Source organism: Perca flavescens, chromosome 4 (genome assembly GCF_004354835.1).
Source record: "Perca flavescens isolate YP-PL-M2 chromosome 4, PFLA_1.0, whole genome shotgun sequence".
NCBI classification, from domain to species: domain Eukaryota; kingdom Metazoa; phylum Chordata; class Actinopteri; order Perciformes; family Percidae; genus Perca; species Perca flavescens.
This window is the reverse complement of record NC_041334.1, coordinates 20,364,028-20,383,954: the sequence shown is the minus strand read 5'-3', so window position 1 is coordinate 20,383,954 and position 19,927 is coordinate 20,364,028. Positions and strand designations below refer to the sequence as shown.

At 42.3% G+C, this 19,927-nt stretch overlaps 1 protein-coding gene across 1 annotated transcript in view; it reads right to left on the bottom strand.

The window, feature by feature from the left end:
- The window catches only part of iars1 (isoleucyl-tRNA synthetase 1), a 66,409-nt gene that overhangs the window by 15,132 nt on the left and 31,350 nt on the right, over positions 1–19,927 (bottom strand). The window contains exons 15-26 of the mRNA XM_028576050.1: positions 18,253–18,326; positions 17,064–17,258; positions 16,505–16,591; positions 15,759–15,842; positions 14,328–14,472; positions 8,413–8,533; positions 8,159–8,250; positions 7,771–7,848; positions 6,874–6,995; positions 4,162–4,264; positions 3,863–3,946; positions 570–744 (exon numbers count right to left, since the gene is read on the bottom strand). Coding sequence (XP_028431851.1) covers positions 570–744; positions 3,863–3,946; positions 4,162–4,264; positions 6,874–6,995; positions 7,771–7,848; positions 8,159–8,250; positions 8,413–8,533; positions 14,328–14,472; positions 15,759–15,842; positions 16,505–16,591; positions 17,064–17,258; positions 18,253–18,326 — 1,360 coding nt within the window. The remainder of the gene's footprint in view (positions 1–569; positions 745–3,862; positions 3,947–4,161; positions 4,265–6,873; positions 6,996–7,770; positions 7,849–8,158; positions 8,251–8,412; positions 8,534–14,327; positions 14,473–15,758; positions 15,843–16,504; positions 16,592–17,063; positions 17,259–18,252; positions 18,327–19,927) is intronic.

Below are 19,927 nucleotides of genomic sequence, written 5' to 3'. Positions count from 1 at the left end.
AACACAGTTCAGCATCTTAAAAGCAGGGTTTGTACAGTACATTCAAATATTACAGTGCATCTCGCCTGTGATCACAAGTCAGTGAAATGTTACTTGGTACCACTGTGCACATTTTAATCTGTGTTACCTTTCTCCATAATTCTTTACCACCCTCTACCACAACTATCGCTTTCCTGCCATTGCTCATCCTCCTTCTTTGCTACCAATCGGCTAGACTTCAAACATCTGAGTGATTGGAAATGTTAAGTTCCCACAGCCCAGCTGACCTCCACTGATTCCTTCCCCAGAGACTCTGGGGCCTCTCCTCGTCTTTCTATAATTGGAGAGACAAGATACCTTGCGCTGCTTTGATCCGTACTCGAACTCTGATTATAGTTATAGAGGGGTTAGGGTTCGCTTTCTGACGATAAACTAGCCTTCTGTCTGTACCCGACTTCGTTGAAAGGATTCATAGTAGAGTTTTTGGTGAAAGAAATATGATTTAAACACAATATGCAGCAATTTTTTAATTTTTAAAAACACTGATTTTTTTTGCACACACACAACCAGACAGCCACACACAGCAATACCTGTCTTCTGGAAGGCCTCTAGCTGTTCGCTGGTGAGCTCCTTGATAGAAGCAGTGATAGCTTTGAAGGCCCCCTTTAGTCTCTTGCCCAGCACCATGTGGTCTGGCTCGGCTCTCAGACGGATGCCGTACTTGTCCTTGTCTGTTGACATCGTCAACTGTCGCACATTAAGCTCCTGGAGGATGAAATAAAGAGACAACCTATGTCTTAGAAAAGAAGTCGCCGTCTTGTAGCTTCCTGTGTTAATATCCCAAGTATACTGATGAGTGCCAGTCACCAGGGTTATTAGTTTATAAAAACAAATCAACTAAAATGAAACTAGTGTGCAATGCAAAACTAACAAAAGTGAAATTAAATGATGCATAAAATTACGTTATGATAATGAATGTTAAGTGATCTGACTGAATTTGTTCAGTTTAACCTTTACAATGCTCGTCCTGCACCTAACATGTCTACCCCAACCAAATGCAATGTAAGACTTAAAATATATAAGTCAGTTAGTCTGTATTTATTAAACTGCAAATGCCCATTAAATGTGAACTAAAGCTGCATAGAAAACTAAATAAAAAATAGAAAGAACTTCAGCACTGGCCACTAAACCCATGAAATATGCCAGTGCTCGTCTTAAAGGTCCTATGACATGCTGCTTTTTCGATGCTTTTATATAGACCTTAGTGGTCCCCTAATACTGTATCTGAAGTCTCTTTCCCGAAATTCAGATTTGGTGCAGAATTACAGCCACTAGAGCCAGTCCCACAATGAGCTTTCCTTAGGACGTGCCATTTCTGTGTCTGTAGCTTTAAATGCTATTGAGGAGGAGAGAGGCGGGGCAAGGTGGAGGGTGGGGGTGTGGGCTTGACAAGCTTGCGGCCACGGTTGTAGCTCTATTTCCTCATGGGCGGGCCAAATTCTCTGGGCAGCTGTGGGCAGCAGGCAAAGCACAGAAAGGGGAAGTAACCTTTGCCCTTATGACGACATAAAGGGAAGAATCCAGATCGGCCCATCCGAGCTTTTGATTTTCTCAAAGGTAGAGCAGGATACCCAGGGCTCGGTTTACACCTATCACCATTTCTAGCACCTGGGGGACCATAGGCAGGGTAGGGGAACTCATATTAATGTTAAATAATGTTAAACCTCATAAAGTGAAATTTTCATGCCATGGGACCTTTAATGTTGATGGTATCTGCTTCTCTATACATATAAAAAGCAATTCTGAGGGGTCTCAAGTTCAGCTAAATGCTTTGTCATCCTGTAGGAGTCAAATTAAAAACTGTAATTGCTCCAGACGTGCTGAAAGAGACAATCAAAAAATGTAATTCACTCAGCGAGCAAGTCAGCCATGAAATCAACCAGTCAGTGCCCGATCCGTGCACATTCAAGTAGTGGTAAAATAAATGTACTAGTTAAATAATTATAATTATAGAATAATACGCTTTTAAACGCTCAGCTCAACTGAAACTACATCATTAGTAAGAGAGATTGAAGGTTCTTCCCTGGGCTGCAGGACCTAAAATTATCTAAATTCTGATCAAATAAACCTGCAAGGTTAAATGTTTTCCCTGCCAAAAATGAAAGAGAAGAAGTGGCTCAAACTAAGATTAAGCTTGTGGGACACAACAGGAGGGTGCACCAGAAGCCTTCCTCCACGTAATTCTTAATCTCTATATGTCGTGTCAATTTCCCTGGTCAGTAGCATATGTAAAACAAGAAGGAATCAATTTTCCATCTAAGACACATCAGTACCTCAGTTTGGGACCTAGTAAAACTTCACATGGATAGTGGGAACAAAAGTAGCAACAGCATCTGAAAGGTTGAAGCAGTCTTACTTAAGAGCTTAGCGGAGTTATCGGAATCAGCTGTAGAACAGCACTGACTTCTTGAGTTTTGTTGGTGGAAAATCAAACCCAAAGACAAAGGGATAATGTCAGTTTAATGGCTTCCTGCACTAAAAGGCTATGACAATTAGTCTGTCTACTGTCTTGAGCAGTCATTTTTCCAGTTTCTTGGACAGCACCTGAATAGGCCAGACAAACTTTTGTAATTTATTTGCACTCTCCATTGCATAACCATACACTGATGATGGTACTTGACAAAAATGACACTTAACATTGGAAACATCCAGTCCTTGACTATATGATTTTGTTTTCATATAGTAAAACACACAGCACGTTACCTGGAAAGTTAAACAAACAAAAGGCAACAACCCAGTAATGTTGCCGGCTCTATACAGTACAGGCCAAAAGTTTGGACACACTTTCTCATTCAATGCGTTTCTTTTTTATTTTCATGACTATTTATATTGGAGATTCTCACTGAAGGCATCAAAACTATGAATGAACATATGTGGAATTATGTACTTAACAAAAAAGTGTGAAATAATTGAAAACATGTCTTATATTTTAGATTCTTCAAAGTAGCCTCCCTTTGCTTTTTTTATTAATAAGGGAAGAAATTCCACTAATTAACCTTGACAAAGCACACCTGTAAAGTGAAAACCATTTCAGGTGACTACCTCATGAAGCTCATTGAGAGAACACCAAGGGTTTGCAGCACTGTCAAAAAAGCAAAGGGTGGCTACTTTGAATAATCTAAAATATAAGACATGTTTTCAGTTATTTCACACTTTTTTGTTAAGTATATAATTCCATATGTGATCATTCATAGTTTTGATGCCTTCAGTGAGAATCTACAATGTAAATAGTCATGAAAATAAAGAAACACATTGAATCCGAAGGTGTGTCCAAACTTTTGGCCTGTACTGTATGTGAAACGAGAGCTAAAAAAGCTGCCTGTGTAATGATGCATATTAATGTGATTATGAAGTACACAAAAACATTTACATTATTATAATGTTTCCGTGTGCTGGAGAAATCTATATTTGATGAAGAGTTTGCATGTGTGGCAAATGGGAGTATATCAAAAGGCTTCTGCTCCACCACCTTTTTAAATGAACAGAGTACAGACATTTTAATTACAGCTGAGGATTTAAAAAAAATAAAATAAACGGCATGTGAAGATGCGCTTCCTCTGTTGTACATCCCATCTATCAAGTCAAAAAAACTGTTTTAGAGTGTAAACAAGGTTCTAGAGCATGTTTTTCTTTAACTTAGACATTTATTTGCACTGATCAAAGCAGAGAAAACCGACAAAAATAAAAACACTTAAAAGGAAAGATGAGAAGAAGATGCACCTCTCGTCTTGAAGCAGAGCACTGGTAAAATGACAATTCACCAAACCGACTTCAAGACAGATTACCATACACTACAACCAATGAGCACTTTTGGTTTACTTACTTCCAGGATGTATTTCTGCAGGGACTGAATGTCTTTCAGAGCCTCTGGGTCCTGGTGAATAACTACCACCTCCTTTAATGGGTACTGAAACACACACCAACATTACAGTGGGTCAATAGCTCCAGCCAGTGTCAGTGCTTTTTGGTGGACAAACTGTCTGTGCTGCAATTTCTTGTTACTAAATCGGCTGACCTTGCTACATCTGCAATTATCCAATATCACGCCGATATATAGTATGTTTCCTTGAGTTTTATTCCACTGTACCTCTTACACTTTATTGAGTAAAATTGATGAGTCACCTTAACGGGAAGGGTCTTCCTGTCTCGGATCACTCGGCCCAGCTCAATCACAGACTGCATCTGAGAGACAGCACTCTCAATGCGCTTGTCAATTACCCTCTCCCTGAAAAACAGAAACACGAATGAAGAAAATCCAAGAATCACCACATCATAAGTAGCATCACACGTCATACACCAATCGCAGCAGCACGGACCTGCCAATGCGCATTCAACCTGCGTTTGACCCGCTTATATGAGTCAGCAGTCACTGTCAGTAGAGAATCCAGTCTGCAGTGTAGTTCATTCACTTGACTGATACACCACGAAATTGTACAGCAACATTGGGCTTTACGATCAAAGAAAGTTCATACACGCATGCTCCCTCTATATGGAGGTACTCAAGAAAAGGTCGAAAAGTGCAGTAAAATTGATCTTTTGCAGTATTTATTTAACATATGCGTAAAGGCATCTAAAGTAAGCTTTGTGTTGGATTCTGTGTTATTCAAAATTTTGACACCAAGGTTTCCGTTTTTACTGCATTAATAATAATCAGTATTGACCCTGAAAAAACTAAATCTATTGATCCTCAGTCACAATGCCATGGTATGAGAGTTTCAATAACTGCAACCACATACAAACATAACTCTGCAGTTTGGGTCATACAGGAGAGAATTTTTTTTTTTTTTATCATCCGAAACTCTATTCCATGTGAGACTTTTGAAATTCCAATGGGTGCCAACTGAACAAGCTGCCTTCTTATAAAGTGAATTTAGGGGGATGAGAGGAACATCTTTCAAAACAACCCACCTTCTTACAAGAATCATTCTGTATGCTGTAAAATACTGTACAATTGCATGGCACACTTAAGAGGACAAAGGTGCATTTCTGCCATAACTCACAGCCAGCAATCGTCATTCTGGTTAATCGTTGGTTTAGAAATTCAAATTGCTATTCTATTGAGGAAAATGAATAATAGAGGGTGACAAGGACAAGTACCACACATCTAAATACATACTGAGTTCAAAACCACCAGTGCCAGAGTTTAACTTAGGAGCATCCACTAATAAAGTACCACTGATAATCACACATAATTGCGATATTAGCCCTAACTGTCTGCAGGAACACAGACTCTGTGTGTGTGCACAATGCTTGTTCATTCGAGCAGTCTGCTTCTCCATGTGTGCACACAACAGTGGAGTAAAATCAGAGTGGAGAGGACTCCAGGGACAGCCAATCATTTAATGAGCTGATTGAGGAGCAGCTCTTCCTACCGCCTGATTGGTGTATGACCTTTGGGAGGGGGGGGTGAAGTACTCCCATTCGACAGGCGGTAGGACAAGCGGCTAATAAAGCAGCAGCACTGAGTGCTGCCAGAGTGACAGGGGAGATTATATGAACCATTACACAAACTTTTTCTCCTTACGCTAAATCAAATGGATATTTAATCATGTCAGAACTTCTTTGTAGTTAAAGATGATGCAATTAAGTTTGGGCAATTAGAAATTCCTCCCAGGCATTACAAAACTGATCAGCCACCAAGGCACACATTTTACTTAAGTAGTTGAAGTGAAGGTAATGAAATGATCATATGTTATGAGCAATATCCTTATGCAGTGCTGACATTTTTTGTGTGGGTATTTCTCTGCTAAAAGTGCACAAACTCTTCTCTTAATCTATCATCAGTGATTAACTTTTATCACCCAGAAACAAAAAGCCTTACATTTGAAGCATGAACAGAAAATCTGGTCAGAAACAAATCAACCGTAAATCTTTGTCTATGGAACCAATCAATCAATCTCAAGAAATAACACATATATTATTAACTATTAAAATGGAAAATTCAATCAGAGGGGTGGTGTCTCTTCAGAATTAAGAGGATAAATGGTTAATACACAAAAGGAACAGCTGCTGTGAAGCCATACTGTTATCTAGAAACTACTGTGGACTCTCAAGCTTCAAAAGCTTCTACTCCGAGGAGTTCAGAGTGTGATATGATTGGGGTAAAGTAAGGCCAGGCACTCTGGCTGAAACTGATTAGGCTCTGGTTCAGCAGTGGATATCCTGTGAGAACACAAGGGGGTTTGCTGTGTGAGCTGCAGGGTGACTGTGTGGGAAGAGCAGCAGTTTTGAAACCAAGTGACCTCGAAAGGTTCTCCGTTTTCCCGACATTTGATGTGCATTGTGCGTATGTAGATTTTTATTATTACTGTAAAGTGCTGCTCTAAATAATTACTGCAAAGCAAAAGTACGATGGGATGATCAATCAATGTCACCTTGTGAGCTGAATCAGACAGATCCTGATGCATGGCGTTCCGTGATAAATTTTTATTTCTAGAATATGTAGCATTTATACTGAGTGAAGCGACTCTGCTCGTTTTCCCTAAAGCGTCATACATTTCATAAAAGTGTAATAATTTCTTCTCAAGTTAGCATAGGCGACCTGGATTTCAGGCGAGGCAGCAGGCCTCTCAACACCGTGGGAAACTCTTGTTTAAAGAGTACATACAGTACATCCTCGATTTCTGCCTTGCTCCTTTCAGCCAGAATATTTAAAAAGGTGTGCAGAGCGGCTGGGGGAAAACAGGTGACACGTTGACCATCTCACAGCTACTTTTAGCCAATATCGATAGCAACAACTCTGAGGGCACTTTTTCCTATTTTCGTCTTTAGTGTAAGTGGCATGAAGCAGTCGATGTCTGTAGAATTTTAACTTGATTGAAGGATTTTTCCAACCTGACTTGGGGCAGCATGAGATAGTGGATGCTGCTGCTGTCCTTCTCTTCAACAGAGGCGGGGTCGATGAGGTGACGTAGATTCTGGTACATCATCTCTGTAATGAAGGGTGTAAAGGGAGCCTGAGGGGAAGAAAGCAAGTAGACATGAGAGAAAAGGAAAGAAAGGAAGACTATTATATGCTCTGTAATCTAGTTAATTTACATTTTCTGACACAAAGGTCTAAAAGTCAGAAGCAGCTGTAAAATCAGCATAAAAAACAAATACATTTTTACTGTAGTTTTGTTTCCCCTCAAATGGTGCAAAAGTTCAAAAAGAATTGTGCTACTTCTAATGTAATTCTCTTCCATTTCTACTATGGCTAATTAATTTGTGTAGCTCACAGCTGATCTGTATTGATCGGGGTTAGGCTAACTGGCTCTTAGTGTGCATCTCGCCTCACATGCAAACATCTTCAATGTGTTATAAATAAAAACTCCTACTGCTCATGCATAATTCATAGCCATGCAAACACACACACACGCAAACACACACGCAAACACACGCAAACACACGCAAACACACGCAAACACACGCAAACACACGCACACACACGCACACACACACACACACACACACACACACACACACACACACACACACACACACACACACACACACACACACACACACACACACACACACACACACACACACACACACACACACACACACACACACACACACACACACACACACACACACACACACACACACACACACACCTTCCGTACCAGCATTATTTCTTTGTGTCTTGCATACACAAAAGCAAAACCTCACCACAAGAAATGTCCCCCATACAATCTCTTTTCTCTCTCGGTCTCACACACACTCAAACAGAGAAACAGTATGACTCACCATCAGCCTGCACATGGAGAACAGAACACTGAAGAGGGTTTCCAGCGCCCACAGGCAGTCCTCAGTGCCACTCTCTCCCTACAAAGTACACACACATACACACACACACACACACACACACACACACACACACACACACACACACAGTCAGTCAGTCAGTCAGTCAGTCAGTCTCCTTGGACCAGTGACAGCACATGTATCCACAATTCCCTTCAACCAAATGTTGACTAGGAGGGCCACAAACTGATTGCTATAGAATGTCCACAGATGGAGGCTATGATGAGGAGACTTGGTGATAGCTTAAATTACTGTTTCCATTAATAAAATGAATAATTGATGTGCTGGACAACAAAACAACAACAAAAGAAAGATGTAGCCATTATCTCACCTTTAGACGGCGTCTGTTGGTCCTCACATACCAGTTGGTGAGCATGTCCACAAACTTGACCAGGCGAGGCACGACGGTGTACAGGCGGTAAGCTGCAACAAGAAAGTCACTTTATTTACGCTGAATGTAGAAACAACATGAATAGGTTACCAGATGGGATGGATTTTGAAGATATGAAGTAGTCATCTTCTTTGCCACTGTCAGTATAAAGTGATGATACCAGTGTGCGTGTGTTTTGAGGATGTCTGTCTCACCGTCCATCTCAGCCTTGAAGAACTGGATGAGGGACTGTGTGAAGGACTGAATCCATTTGTCCATGATGTTGTCACTCTGCTTTGCGGTGTTTTCATTGTACAGGAACTCAATGCCATCCTCCTGAGACACACACACACACACAAAGCATTAACACAAAATAGAATTTTTAACAAAGACACAATATGGGAAGCGGCTGATCAGGTATTACACATGCCACCTACAGGCAAATAGTGTTCAAAATACAGTTCCTATTTCCTATTTTCTTTACTTCCCTTTTTTTTTTTTTTTTGTGTGTGTGTGTGTGTGTGTGTGTGTGTGTGTGTGTGTGTGTGTGTGTGTGTGTGTGTGTGTGTGTGTATGTGTTCTTGTTTGACATATTATTGTTATTAAGCTCTTACATATATGTTGCTCACTGGAAAAACGTTATTGATATAGTTATTAAATAGTTGACTGCTTCGCTGAACAATTATCACATACGTTCCATGGTCTGATGGCCAAGTGCCTAAAATGACTTGATGTTAAGACTGGTCACACACTTTTAGAAAGGGAAATAAATTGTAATTTCATTTATACAATCTTCAAAAACTAATATCTGGGGTTTATAAAGGATTTTGTTCAATCTGAACCCAAATACCCAGCCATTAACCGTTAGTGACGTTAGGGGAAGGAATTATAGCATTTCACGGCACTAACAAAAAGTAATTTTCTTTTTGTACCAATAATGAACTGATATAATAATAGTAACAGTCTGGGTCCGTGTACTTGGCGGCCAACGGATTTTCGTTTTGAAAGGAAAAAAACAAAAACGGCCAGTTTCCCCAATTACCATTAGTAAATAGGAAAACAAAAAACGGAAAACAACCCATTATTCGTTTTTGGTTTTGATATTAAAAAACGGAAAACGAAAAACTATCTCGTTATCCGATTGTCTTTGATGTGTTTGTAGATGGAACTCGGAAATTAAATTGTGTGTATAAATCTTATTCCTCATTCATTTTTTTCGTGACCCGGAAGCGATCGTAAGTAGTAAGCGGCTGCATACCCGGAAATCATTTGGACATCAATGAGACCATGGACAGTTAGAATGATACGGACGTAAACATGTTTTTAGACGAATATGCTAGTTTTATATTAGAAAACCGAAAGAATGGGATGTCTTGTGGGGATATAGCAGCTGCATTGGGTTCACAGTTTGGAACGATACGGGGGTTTTCTGAGAGGAGTGTGCGGAGGTGGTGTGCTCAGCAGGGACTTGTGGCGAAACACAAGTTGACTTTTATTATGAAGTGGTCACAGGAGATTAGCGCTGACCGCTCTCATTCATCAAAAATGAGTCTACACAACAAGATTACCATCATAGTCTAATAATAATAATAATAATAATGAAGCGAAAACATTTTCAAAACTTCTCAGTTTCACATAAAAGGTCTCTAACGTTGTTTTGCGCCATTGCTTTGGCAAAGTAGGCTATCTGTCAAACAAACTAAAATCGGAACCATGATATGGCTTTCCCTTATCAAATCGCAAAAGACTCCAATTTAATACAACAATATCTGTCAAACAAACAGGCCTATAATAAGTAGGCTATAAATAAGATATAAAATCAATATAAATGTGATTTTTGGAGGTTAAAAAAGTAACTAATTATCATACTCAGTACATTTTAAATTAACTACTTTTACTAGTAATTTTACTTTTTTTTTTACTTAAGGGAAAGCCATATCATGGTTTTGATTTTAGTTTGACAGATAGCCTACTTTGCCAAAGCAATGGCGCAAAACAACGTTAGAGACCTTTTATGTGAAAATGAGAAGTTTTGAAAATGTTTTCGCTTCATTATTATTATTATTAGACTATGATGGTTATCTTGTTGTGTAGACTCATTTTTGATGAATGAGAGCGTGAACCATCACCTTATCGTGGTGGAGAGGTTTGTGTGTCTCTGTGAACCTGAGGGCTGTGTTGTCTGGAGCTTTGTGCTCCTGGTAGGGTCTCCCAAGGCAAAGTGGTCTCAGGTGAGGGGCCAGACAAAGAATGGTTCAAAACCCCAATGAAAAAGCTAAGCAGAGATGGAGTGACCCTGCCCGGAGGAAGCCCGGGGCCCCGTCTGGAGCCAGGCCCAGACGGTGGGCTCGGCGAAGCGCCTGGTGGCGGGTTTGCCACGGAGCCCGGCCGGGCACAGCCCGAACAAGCTACGTGGCAACTCCCTCTCCATCCCATGGGCCCACCACCTGTGGGAGGAACCGTTGGGGTCGGGTGCGATGCCACATGGGTGGCAGTGAAGGTCAGGGGCCTCGACGGACCAGACCCGGGCAGCAGACGCTGGCTCTGGGGACGGGAACGTCACCTCTCTGTGGGGGAAGGAGCCGGAACTGGTGCGGGAGGTGGGCGCTACCGGTTAGATCTGGTGGGGCTTACCTCTCACGCACAGTCTTGGTTCTGGAACCATACTCCTGGATAGGGGTTGGACTCTTTTCTTCTCCGGAGTTGCCCAGGGTGTGAGGCGCCGGGCGGGTGTGGGGATACTCACAAGTCCCCGGCTGGCGCCGCTGTGTTGGAGTTTACCCCAGTGGACGAGGGTCGCCTCCCCACGCCTGCGGGTTGTGGGGGGAAAACTCTGACTGTTGTTTGTGCATATGCACCAAACAGGAGTTCGGAGTATTCGGCCTTCTTGGAGACCTTGACTGGAGTCCTGCATGGGGCTCCAGTGGGGGACTCCATTGTTCTGCTGGGGGACTTCAACGCACACGTGGGCAATGATGGAGACACCTGAGAGGCGTGATTGGGAGGAACGGCCTCCTGATCTAAACCAGAGTGGTTGTTTGTTGTTGGACTTCTGTGCTAGTCATGGATTGTCTATAACGAACACCATGTTCGAACATAGGGATGCTCATAAGTGTACCTGGTACCAGAGCACCCTAGGCCGAAGGTCAATGATCGATTTCATAATCGTTTCATCTGATCTGAGGCCGTATGTTTTGGACACTCGGGTGAAGAGAGGGGCAGAGCTGTCAACCGATCACCATCTGGTGGTGAGTTGGGTCAGAGGGTGGGGAAGACTCTGGACAGACCTGGTAAGCCCAAACGTGTAGTGCGGGTAAATTGGGAACGTCTGGAGGAGGCCCCTGTCCAACAGACTTTCAACTCACACCTCCGGGCGGAGCACCGTGCATCCCTGTGGAGGCTGGGGGCATTGAACCCGAGTGGACAATGTTCAAAGTTTCCATTGCTGAAGCTGCAGCGAGGAGCTGTGGTCTTAGGGTCTTAGGTGCCTCAAGGGGCGGTAACCCACGAACACCGTGGTGGACAACGGTGGTCAGGGAAGCCGTCCGACTGAAGAAGGAGTCTTTCCGGGATATGTTATCCCGGAGGACTCGGAGGCAGTTGCAGGGCACCGAAGGGCCGAAGGGCTGCAGCCTCTGCCGTGAAAGAGGCAAAGCAGCGGGTGTGGGAGAAGTTTGGAGAAGACATGGAGAAGGACTTCGGTCGGCACCAAAGTGCTTCTGGAAAACTGTTCGCCACCTCAGGAGGGGGGCGGGGAACCATCCAAGCTGTGTACAGTAAGGATGGGACACTGTTGACCTCAACTGAGGAGGTAATAGGGCGGTGGAAGGAGCACTTTGCAGAACTCCTGAATCCGACTAATACGCCCTCTATGTTAGAGGCAGAGCTGGAGGATAATGGGGATTGTCGCCGATTTCCCAGGCGGAAGTCACTGATGTAGTCAAACAACTACACAGTGGCAAAGCCCCGGGATTGATGAGATCCGTCCAGAAATGCTCAAGGCTCTGGGTGTGGAGGGGCTGTCCTGGTTGACACGCCTTTTCAACATTGCGTGGAAGTCTGGGACGGTGCCAAAGAGTGGCAGACTGGGGTGGTGGTTCCCCTTTTTAAAAAGGGGGACCAGAGGGTGTGTGCCAATTATAGGGGTATCACACTTCTCAGCCTCCCTGGTAAAGTCTACTCCAAGGTGCTGGAAAGGAGGGTTCGCCAATAGTCGAACCTCGGGTTGAGGAGGAACAATGCGGATTCCGTCCTGGTCGTGGAACAACGGACCAGCTCTTCACTCTCGCAAGGATCCTGGAGGGAGCCTGGGAGTATGCCCAACCGGTCTACATGTGTTTTGTGGATTTGGAGAAGGCGTATGACCGGGTCCCCGGGAGATACTGTGGGAGGTGCTGCGGGAGTATGGGGTGAGGGGGGTCTCTTCTCAGGGCCATCCAATCTCTGTACAACCAAAGCGAGAGCTGTGTCCGGGTTCTCGTAGTAAGTCGGACTCTTTTCAGGTGAGGGTTGGCCTCCGCCAGGGCTGGGGCGCTTTGTCACCAATCCTGTTTGTAGTATTTATGGACAGGATATCGAGGCGTAGTCGGGGTGGGGAGGGGTTGCAGTTTGGTGGGCTGGGGATCTCATCGCTGCTCTTTGCAGATGATGTGGTCCTGATGGCATCATCGGCCTGCGACCTTCAGCACTCACTGGATCGGTTCGCAACCGAGTGTGAAGCGGTTGGGATGAGGATCAGCACCTCTAAATCTGAGGCCATGGTTCTCAGCAGGAAACCGATGGAATGCCTTCTCCAGGTAGGGAATGAGTCCTTACCCCAAGTGAAGGAGTTCAAGTATCTTGGGGTTGTGTTCGCGAGTGAGGGGACAATGGAGCGGAGATTGGTCGGAGAATCGGGCGCAGCGGGTGCGGTATTGCATTCAATCTATCGCACCGTTGTGGAAAAAAGAGAGCTTAGCCAGAAGGCAAAGCTCTCGATCTACCGGTCAGTTTTTCGTTCCTACCCTCACCTATGGTCATGAAGGCTGGGTCATGACCGAAAGAACGAGATCCAGGGTACAAGCGGCTGAAATGGGTTTCCTCAGGAGGGTGGCTGGCGTCTCCCTTAGAGATAGGGTGAGAAGCTCACTCATCCGTGAGGAGCTCGGAGTAGAGCCGCTGCTCCTTTGCGTCGAAAGGAGCCAGTTGAGGTGGTTCGGGCATCTGGTAAGGATGCCCCCTGGGCGCCTCCCTAGGGAGGTGTTCCAGGCACGTCCAGCTGGGAGGAGGCCTCGGGGAAGACCCAGGACTAGGTGGAGGGATTATATCTCCAACCTGGCCTGGGAACGCCTCGGGATCCCCCAGTCGGAGCTGGTTAATGTTGCTCGGGAAAGGGAAGTTTGGGGTCCCCTGCTGGAGCTGCTCCCCCCGCGACCCGACACCGGATAAGCGGACGAAGATGGATGGATGGATGGATGGAGAGCGGTCAGCGCTAATCTCCTGTGACCACTTCATAATAAAAGTCAACTTGTGTTTCGCCACAAGTCCCTACTGAGCACACCACCTCCGCACACTCCTCTCAGAAAACCCCCGTATCGTTCCAAACTGTGAACCCAACGCAGCTGCTATATCCCCACAAGACATCCCATTCTTTCGGTTTTCTAATATAAAACTAGCATATTCGTCTAAAAACATGTTTACGTCCGTATCATTCTAACTGTCCATGGTCTCATTGATGTCCAAATGATTTCCGGGTATGCAGCCGCTTACTACTTACGATCGCTTCCGGATCACAAAAAAAATGAATGAGGAATAAGATTTATACACACAATTTAATTTCCGAGTTCCATCTACAAACACATCAAAGACAATCGGATAACGAGATAGTTTTTCCTTTTCCGTTTTTTAATATCAAAACCAAAAATGAATAATGGGTTGTTTTCCGTTTCTTGTTTTCCTATTTACTAATGGTAATTGGGAAACTGGCCGTTTTTCGTTTTTGTTTTTTTCCTTTTAAAACGAAAATCCGTTGGCCGCCAAGTACACGGACCAGTCTGCTATACTATCAAGCGGTGCTGTGTTTTTAAGACCAGTAATAGCTAAAGGAACATAGGAGTTGTGGAAGGAATGAGCTTTTTATTCTGTTCATTACCTTCTGTAACCTTTGAACGTTCTGCACCAGGAAGCGATAAGCATTGTACCACGGCAGGAAGACATCCTTCAACACGTCTCGCACACCCTCCTCTTTGAAACGCAGATTCTCTGCTCTCACTACAGGAGAGTTGATGAGGTATAATCTACAAAGAGATACAGTGAAGGAGTTGGTGAGTGTGGGATGAGTCAAAGCATACAGTGTGTACACAGGTAATAACTTAAATGTGTGCATAGATGTGTATGAGTGAGTAAGGGTTTGTATTAAGTACCAGCTTTTGAGCTTCAGGATGTTGCTCATGCAGATGCAGAGACGGTTAAAACCCGGTGTAGATATGGTTAAAACCCTGATCAAAACGTCTTGCAACAGTCCAAGGCAAACACTACTCTTAATATTATACAGCACTATAAAAAAACACTTATCAGACACCATTAAAGGAAAGCTGCTAGTCCAGCTGCATTTTGTTATTTTACTGTCAAACATATCTGAATTGGATTAGCTCCACCAATTTCTCGCAATGTCCACCTTGAAAATGTTCTAAACACATTTTTGGGCCAGACCTAAATTTTACCTACAGCATCTCAGTGCAAATTAATCTCTTCTCTTCCAAAAAAAAATTAAAAAAAAGACAGCGTTGACGTGACAATAACAGAAATTCAGAATAATCCATGTCAATATAAGTTTGTGGTAGGCATCAGCACACTGGGTTAAGAGTGGTTGGAAAAGGTTTTGATGATGATTCTAGAAGCAACCTAACATGATGCAACTTAATGCAATAGGCCCTGTGCAATTTTAATAGAAGCAACTATTACAGATACATTGAAATAAAAGGCAGAATAGACAGAACAATCAGTAGGTTAAATACTTTTGGGCACCTCAAAATGAGCCAACATGAAGAGTCATTGAAAAAACTTCCAACAAAAAAATCTCAGTCTATACTGGTTCAGTTTCAAGCTAATGTATATCAAAATACTTACAGAGCTCACTGTACCATAACAGCTACACTGTGACTAAAGTTTTAAGGTACAAAAGAGAAAAAAAGGGAAATAGAAGACTTAAAGAGAAACAGACTGTCGCCTTTCTCTCTTTATCTCTGGAGCTCTCTCTTCTTCAGTATATATGTGAGCACATGGCGAAAACTGCATAGTGCTTTATTCATTAGGCCATATGGCCATCGCATTCTCACTGCTCAGGGCAAAGGAGCAAATGTATGAGGAGAAACAATGTGTGTATGAATGTGTATGTACAGTATGTGTGTGTCTATAATGTTTATAGAACAAAGCCTAGCTAAGCGTGAATAGTGATTCAAACCTTTTTTTAAACCATGCCTGCTAACAGAACCCTGCCACCGGCACACAGGCATTCATGCTTCAGAAACACACACACGCGCGCACACGCGCACACACACACACACACACACACACAGCTGACCTGAGGGCATCAGCTCCATACTGCTGCACTATCAGTCCTGGATCTGGGTAGTTCTTCTTGCGCTTGCTCATCTTTTGTCCATCGCTGCAGGAATGAGACAAGCAAAGGCATTAATGCACATACACACGCATGCATGCACATAAGTGTATATTGGAAACCATGCACTTGGTGTTCAAATTAGTCAAGTCCTTCCAGGTCAGCAGGCCTGTGAGCACAGTGCGGCATTGAGACCCTGGGGCTGAGGACAAGTAGCCCAATTGTAGAGCAGCTCTAAGGGCTAAATGTTACAGCCGACATACCACACTGATCATAAGTAACTGCAGAAAAAATAGGAGATTACAGGCAGGTGAAGGGAGAAGAAAAGGAATATAAAAATGGTAGTAAACAGGAGGGCAAACCGTGGATCAGTGGAGGCAAAGAAAAATGATGTCTGCAAAAATTGCTCAGAAATTAGTATGAAATTGACTGACTGACTGACTGACTGACTGTGTTGTTCTTACCGTCAACAAATCTCATTAAAGATAAAAAAACAAAAATGGATTCTGCTACGAGTATTACCTGTGAAGTCAAAGTCTGATTGAAAAATTGGAAAGTATCGAGAGACACATTGTTGGTTGTAATCATTTCACAGCATTTGTTGACAATAAGAAAAACATAGACCAGCCTTAATCTTTAACAAAAATATATTTCATTTGCAAATTAAAGGAATATATGAAAGATGGGTTGGTTAATAAGTCTGTACTCACCTAGCAAGTACCAATCCGTTTACAATGACATTCTTGAAGGGCGGTTTGCCAAACAGCGCGGTGGAGAGCACCAACAGGGTGTAGAACCTACAGTAGGATACAAAAAGATAGCACACAAGGTCCACCTTTGATATCTTCCTCAATCCTACGAACTAACAAACTAATTTGATCGATTCATTTTTAATCAGCCATTTGCCATTATTTAATCAATGTCCATTTAATTTAAACTAGAAGTACCACGGTGTAAGTCTCCGCCAAACAGTTGTTGCAGTTTAATGTCGATCCAGACGCATAAAATATATGTAGTGAAGACTTTGAGGCAATTTAATAAAACGGTATTAAGTGTATTTTTTGGCAAAACATGGATGCTTTACACACATCTTCAAATCAGCCACGGCTGTCGCCTGTGGAGGCATAAAACTGATTTAAGTAACTTTTTAGAACACACTCATCTGGCTGATTGTGTCTCTGTGTCCATCCATTCATGCTCTGATCTTGTCAATTCCCTCAATGAACTCAGCAGGGAAGGTCTCTATGTCACCATTCATCCACAACTTACCATCCCCTCGTCTGGTCAATGCCTTCGGCGATGAATTCTGCTGGGAAAGTCTCCTCAAACTCCTTCCTGTTTTCAAAGGGGTAGTGGACCTGGGCGTAAGGCATGCTGCCGCTCTCAAACCAGCAGTCAAACACCTCTGTGACCCTCCGCAACACGCCCTTACCACACCGTGACGGGATTGTCAGACTGTCAATGCTGGGCAGAGAAAGTGTGAACAGAAAGAGGGAAAGAAAGAGAAAGGAGATACAATTGTTTAGAAAAATAGCAGTAATAACAATTTGACCAGTCCGGTTTTATTTTCGTTTTTAGTATTGCCATGGGGAACTTTTTAAACATTGTGTTTGCTTCATGGGTCTATAGGCTTTTTGGCTGCAGTCCAAAACAACGATTTTATAATCCTTCACCCCTGGGAACGAGGTTTAAGAAAAGAACAGTGGTGCTGACACCCACTAGAATAAACTAGGGTTATTGCTTTGGGTCATAAGCTTCAGACACAAGGATATGGATTAATTTACTCCATACAGCTACTCACTCAGATTCAGTCCAAGAACAAAATCATTGTTTTTACAGTAAAGTTAATGATGAACCTGGCTGTAGTATCTAAAAAGTATTAACCTGTGAGAGGTGCCCACTAAATCTACATTAATAGTTTGCATTTAGTAAAGTTCAAACCACTGCACACTTTTCAAACTTGGTTTTTAACATATGATAAACTGCTACATAGCTAATCAGTTATTCTTTAATTACATGAGTTGCTTTTTAATCTTAAAGACTGCATGAATCATTTTCATCACTTTTCCAAGTCTTCCAGACCAAAAACAGAAGCAGGACAAAGGTGACCTCTTCCTCCCGCATCAATTAAAGATTGTCAACCCCATTGAAGTGATCAACGGTAAATAGCGGATTAAGAGCAGAAGAGTAAAGTGATCTGTTCCACAGCACACGTCTGGTTCAGGCAGACAGGACATTAGAGTGGCAGAGGGCAGATTTTTCATGGACAAAGTCATACACTGACACACACAGACAAGCAGAAAGACCATGTCATAAAGTTGTCATCTCATGTCCACCGATGTACACACATACAGCCTGTGAATCTGAGGGTTATCACACTACCACAGCAGACACACACCACTGAGTACATGTCAGTTGCTGGCTGGCTGATTATCTCGGTGTTTGAGGAGTGACTCACCTCTCCCGATGCAGATCAGTTACTTTGACTCCGGTCAGTTCTTCCAGTTCAGCCATGGACCCTACACACACAATCTGATGAACAAGCACACACACACACACACACACACACACACACACACACACACACACACACACACACACACACACACACACACACACACACACACACACACACACACACACACACACACACACACACACACACACACACACACACACAGTACAGCTTGAGTGAACATTGTCACAAAACAGCATTCACATTTGCAAGTTTCCTGAAGACAAAAATTTATGATTTTTGCTGAAATTCAATGAAAGTCAATAATCAATTAGTTGAATAAAGAACCACCAACACTTTTATATCAAAAAATAACTAGGGCTGGACAAGTTAACACGTTATTATCGCGTTAACTCATTAATTAATTAACGCCGACAATTATTTATCGCACATTAACGCAGTTTTTATTATTTCTTTTATTATTGTAAAAGTCTGTTGCTCACAGGTTTTTATTTTCTAAAAGTCTGTTGCTGACTGCTGCTGCGCTTACAGGAACTGGAAAAGAATTGGCGGATAAACAAACCAACAAACATGGAGAAGGGTACGGAACTTTTACATGGCCATTTTTATTTTAGTTCTTCCAGACGGCGACAGAACCAAAGTTATTTGTAACCACTGCAAAGTTGAATTTTCTTATCACCGGAGTACTTCCAGTCTGAAATTTCACCTAAATGCAATACACACAGTTGATACCAGCAAATCTTTGAACAAAACAAACAGTGGCACGTTGGCAGACTACGTTAGATGCAGCGTGTGGGAGAAGTATAGATAAACAAAGGCAAGAGAAGCTAACAAATGAAGTGGATAGTTACAGACTGCAGGCCCATTAGTGTTGTGGAGAACGTCAGTCTGAGAAACATTCTGAGAATCGCAACAAATGACGTCAGGTATGAGATTCCCTCAAGACGCACAATCACAAGAAGAATACACGAGTTGTTATGAAAAGGAGAGGACTGCAAAAGCGACAACTTTACAACGTGCACTTGCTGTTGCTCTCACTGGGGACTACTGGACATCACTGGGTAACCATAAATACCTCAGAGTTACAGTTTTAATGTTATGATTGTAGCTCAGGATTTTGTGGGCAATTATATATATATATATATATATATATATATATATATATATATATATATATATATATATATACACATATATATACATACATATATATATATATATATACATATATATACATACATATATATATATATACATATACATACATACATATATATATACATATACATACACATATACATATATACAGTACATACATATATACACACATATATACATATATACACACATATACATATATACACACATATATATACACACACATATGTTTTTTTTTTCATGACTATTTACATTGTAGATTCTCACTAAAGGCATCAAAACTATGAATGAACACATATGGAATTATTTACTTAACAAAAAGTGTGAAATAACTGAAAACATGTCTTATATTTTAGATTCTTCAAAGTAGCCACCCTTTGCTTTTTTATTAATAAGGGAAAAAATTCCTCTAATTAACCCTGACAAAGCACTCCTGTGAAGTGAAAACCATTTCAGGTGACTACCTCATGAAGCTCATTGAGAGAACACCAAGGGTTAG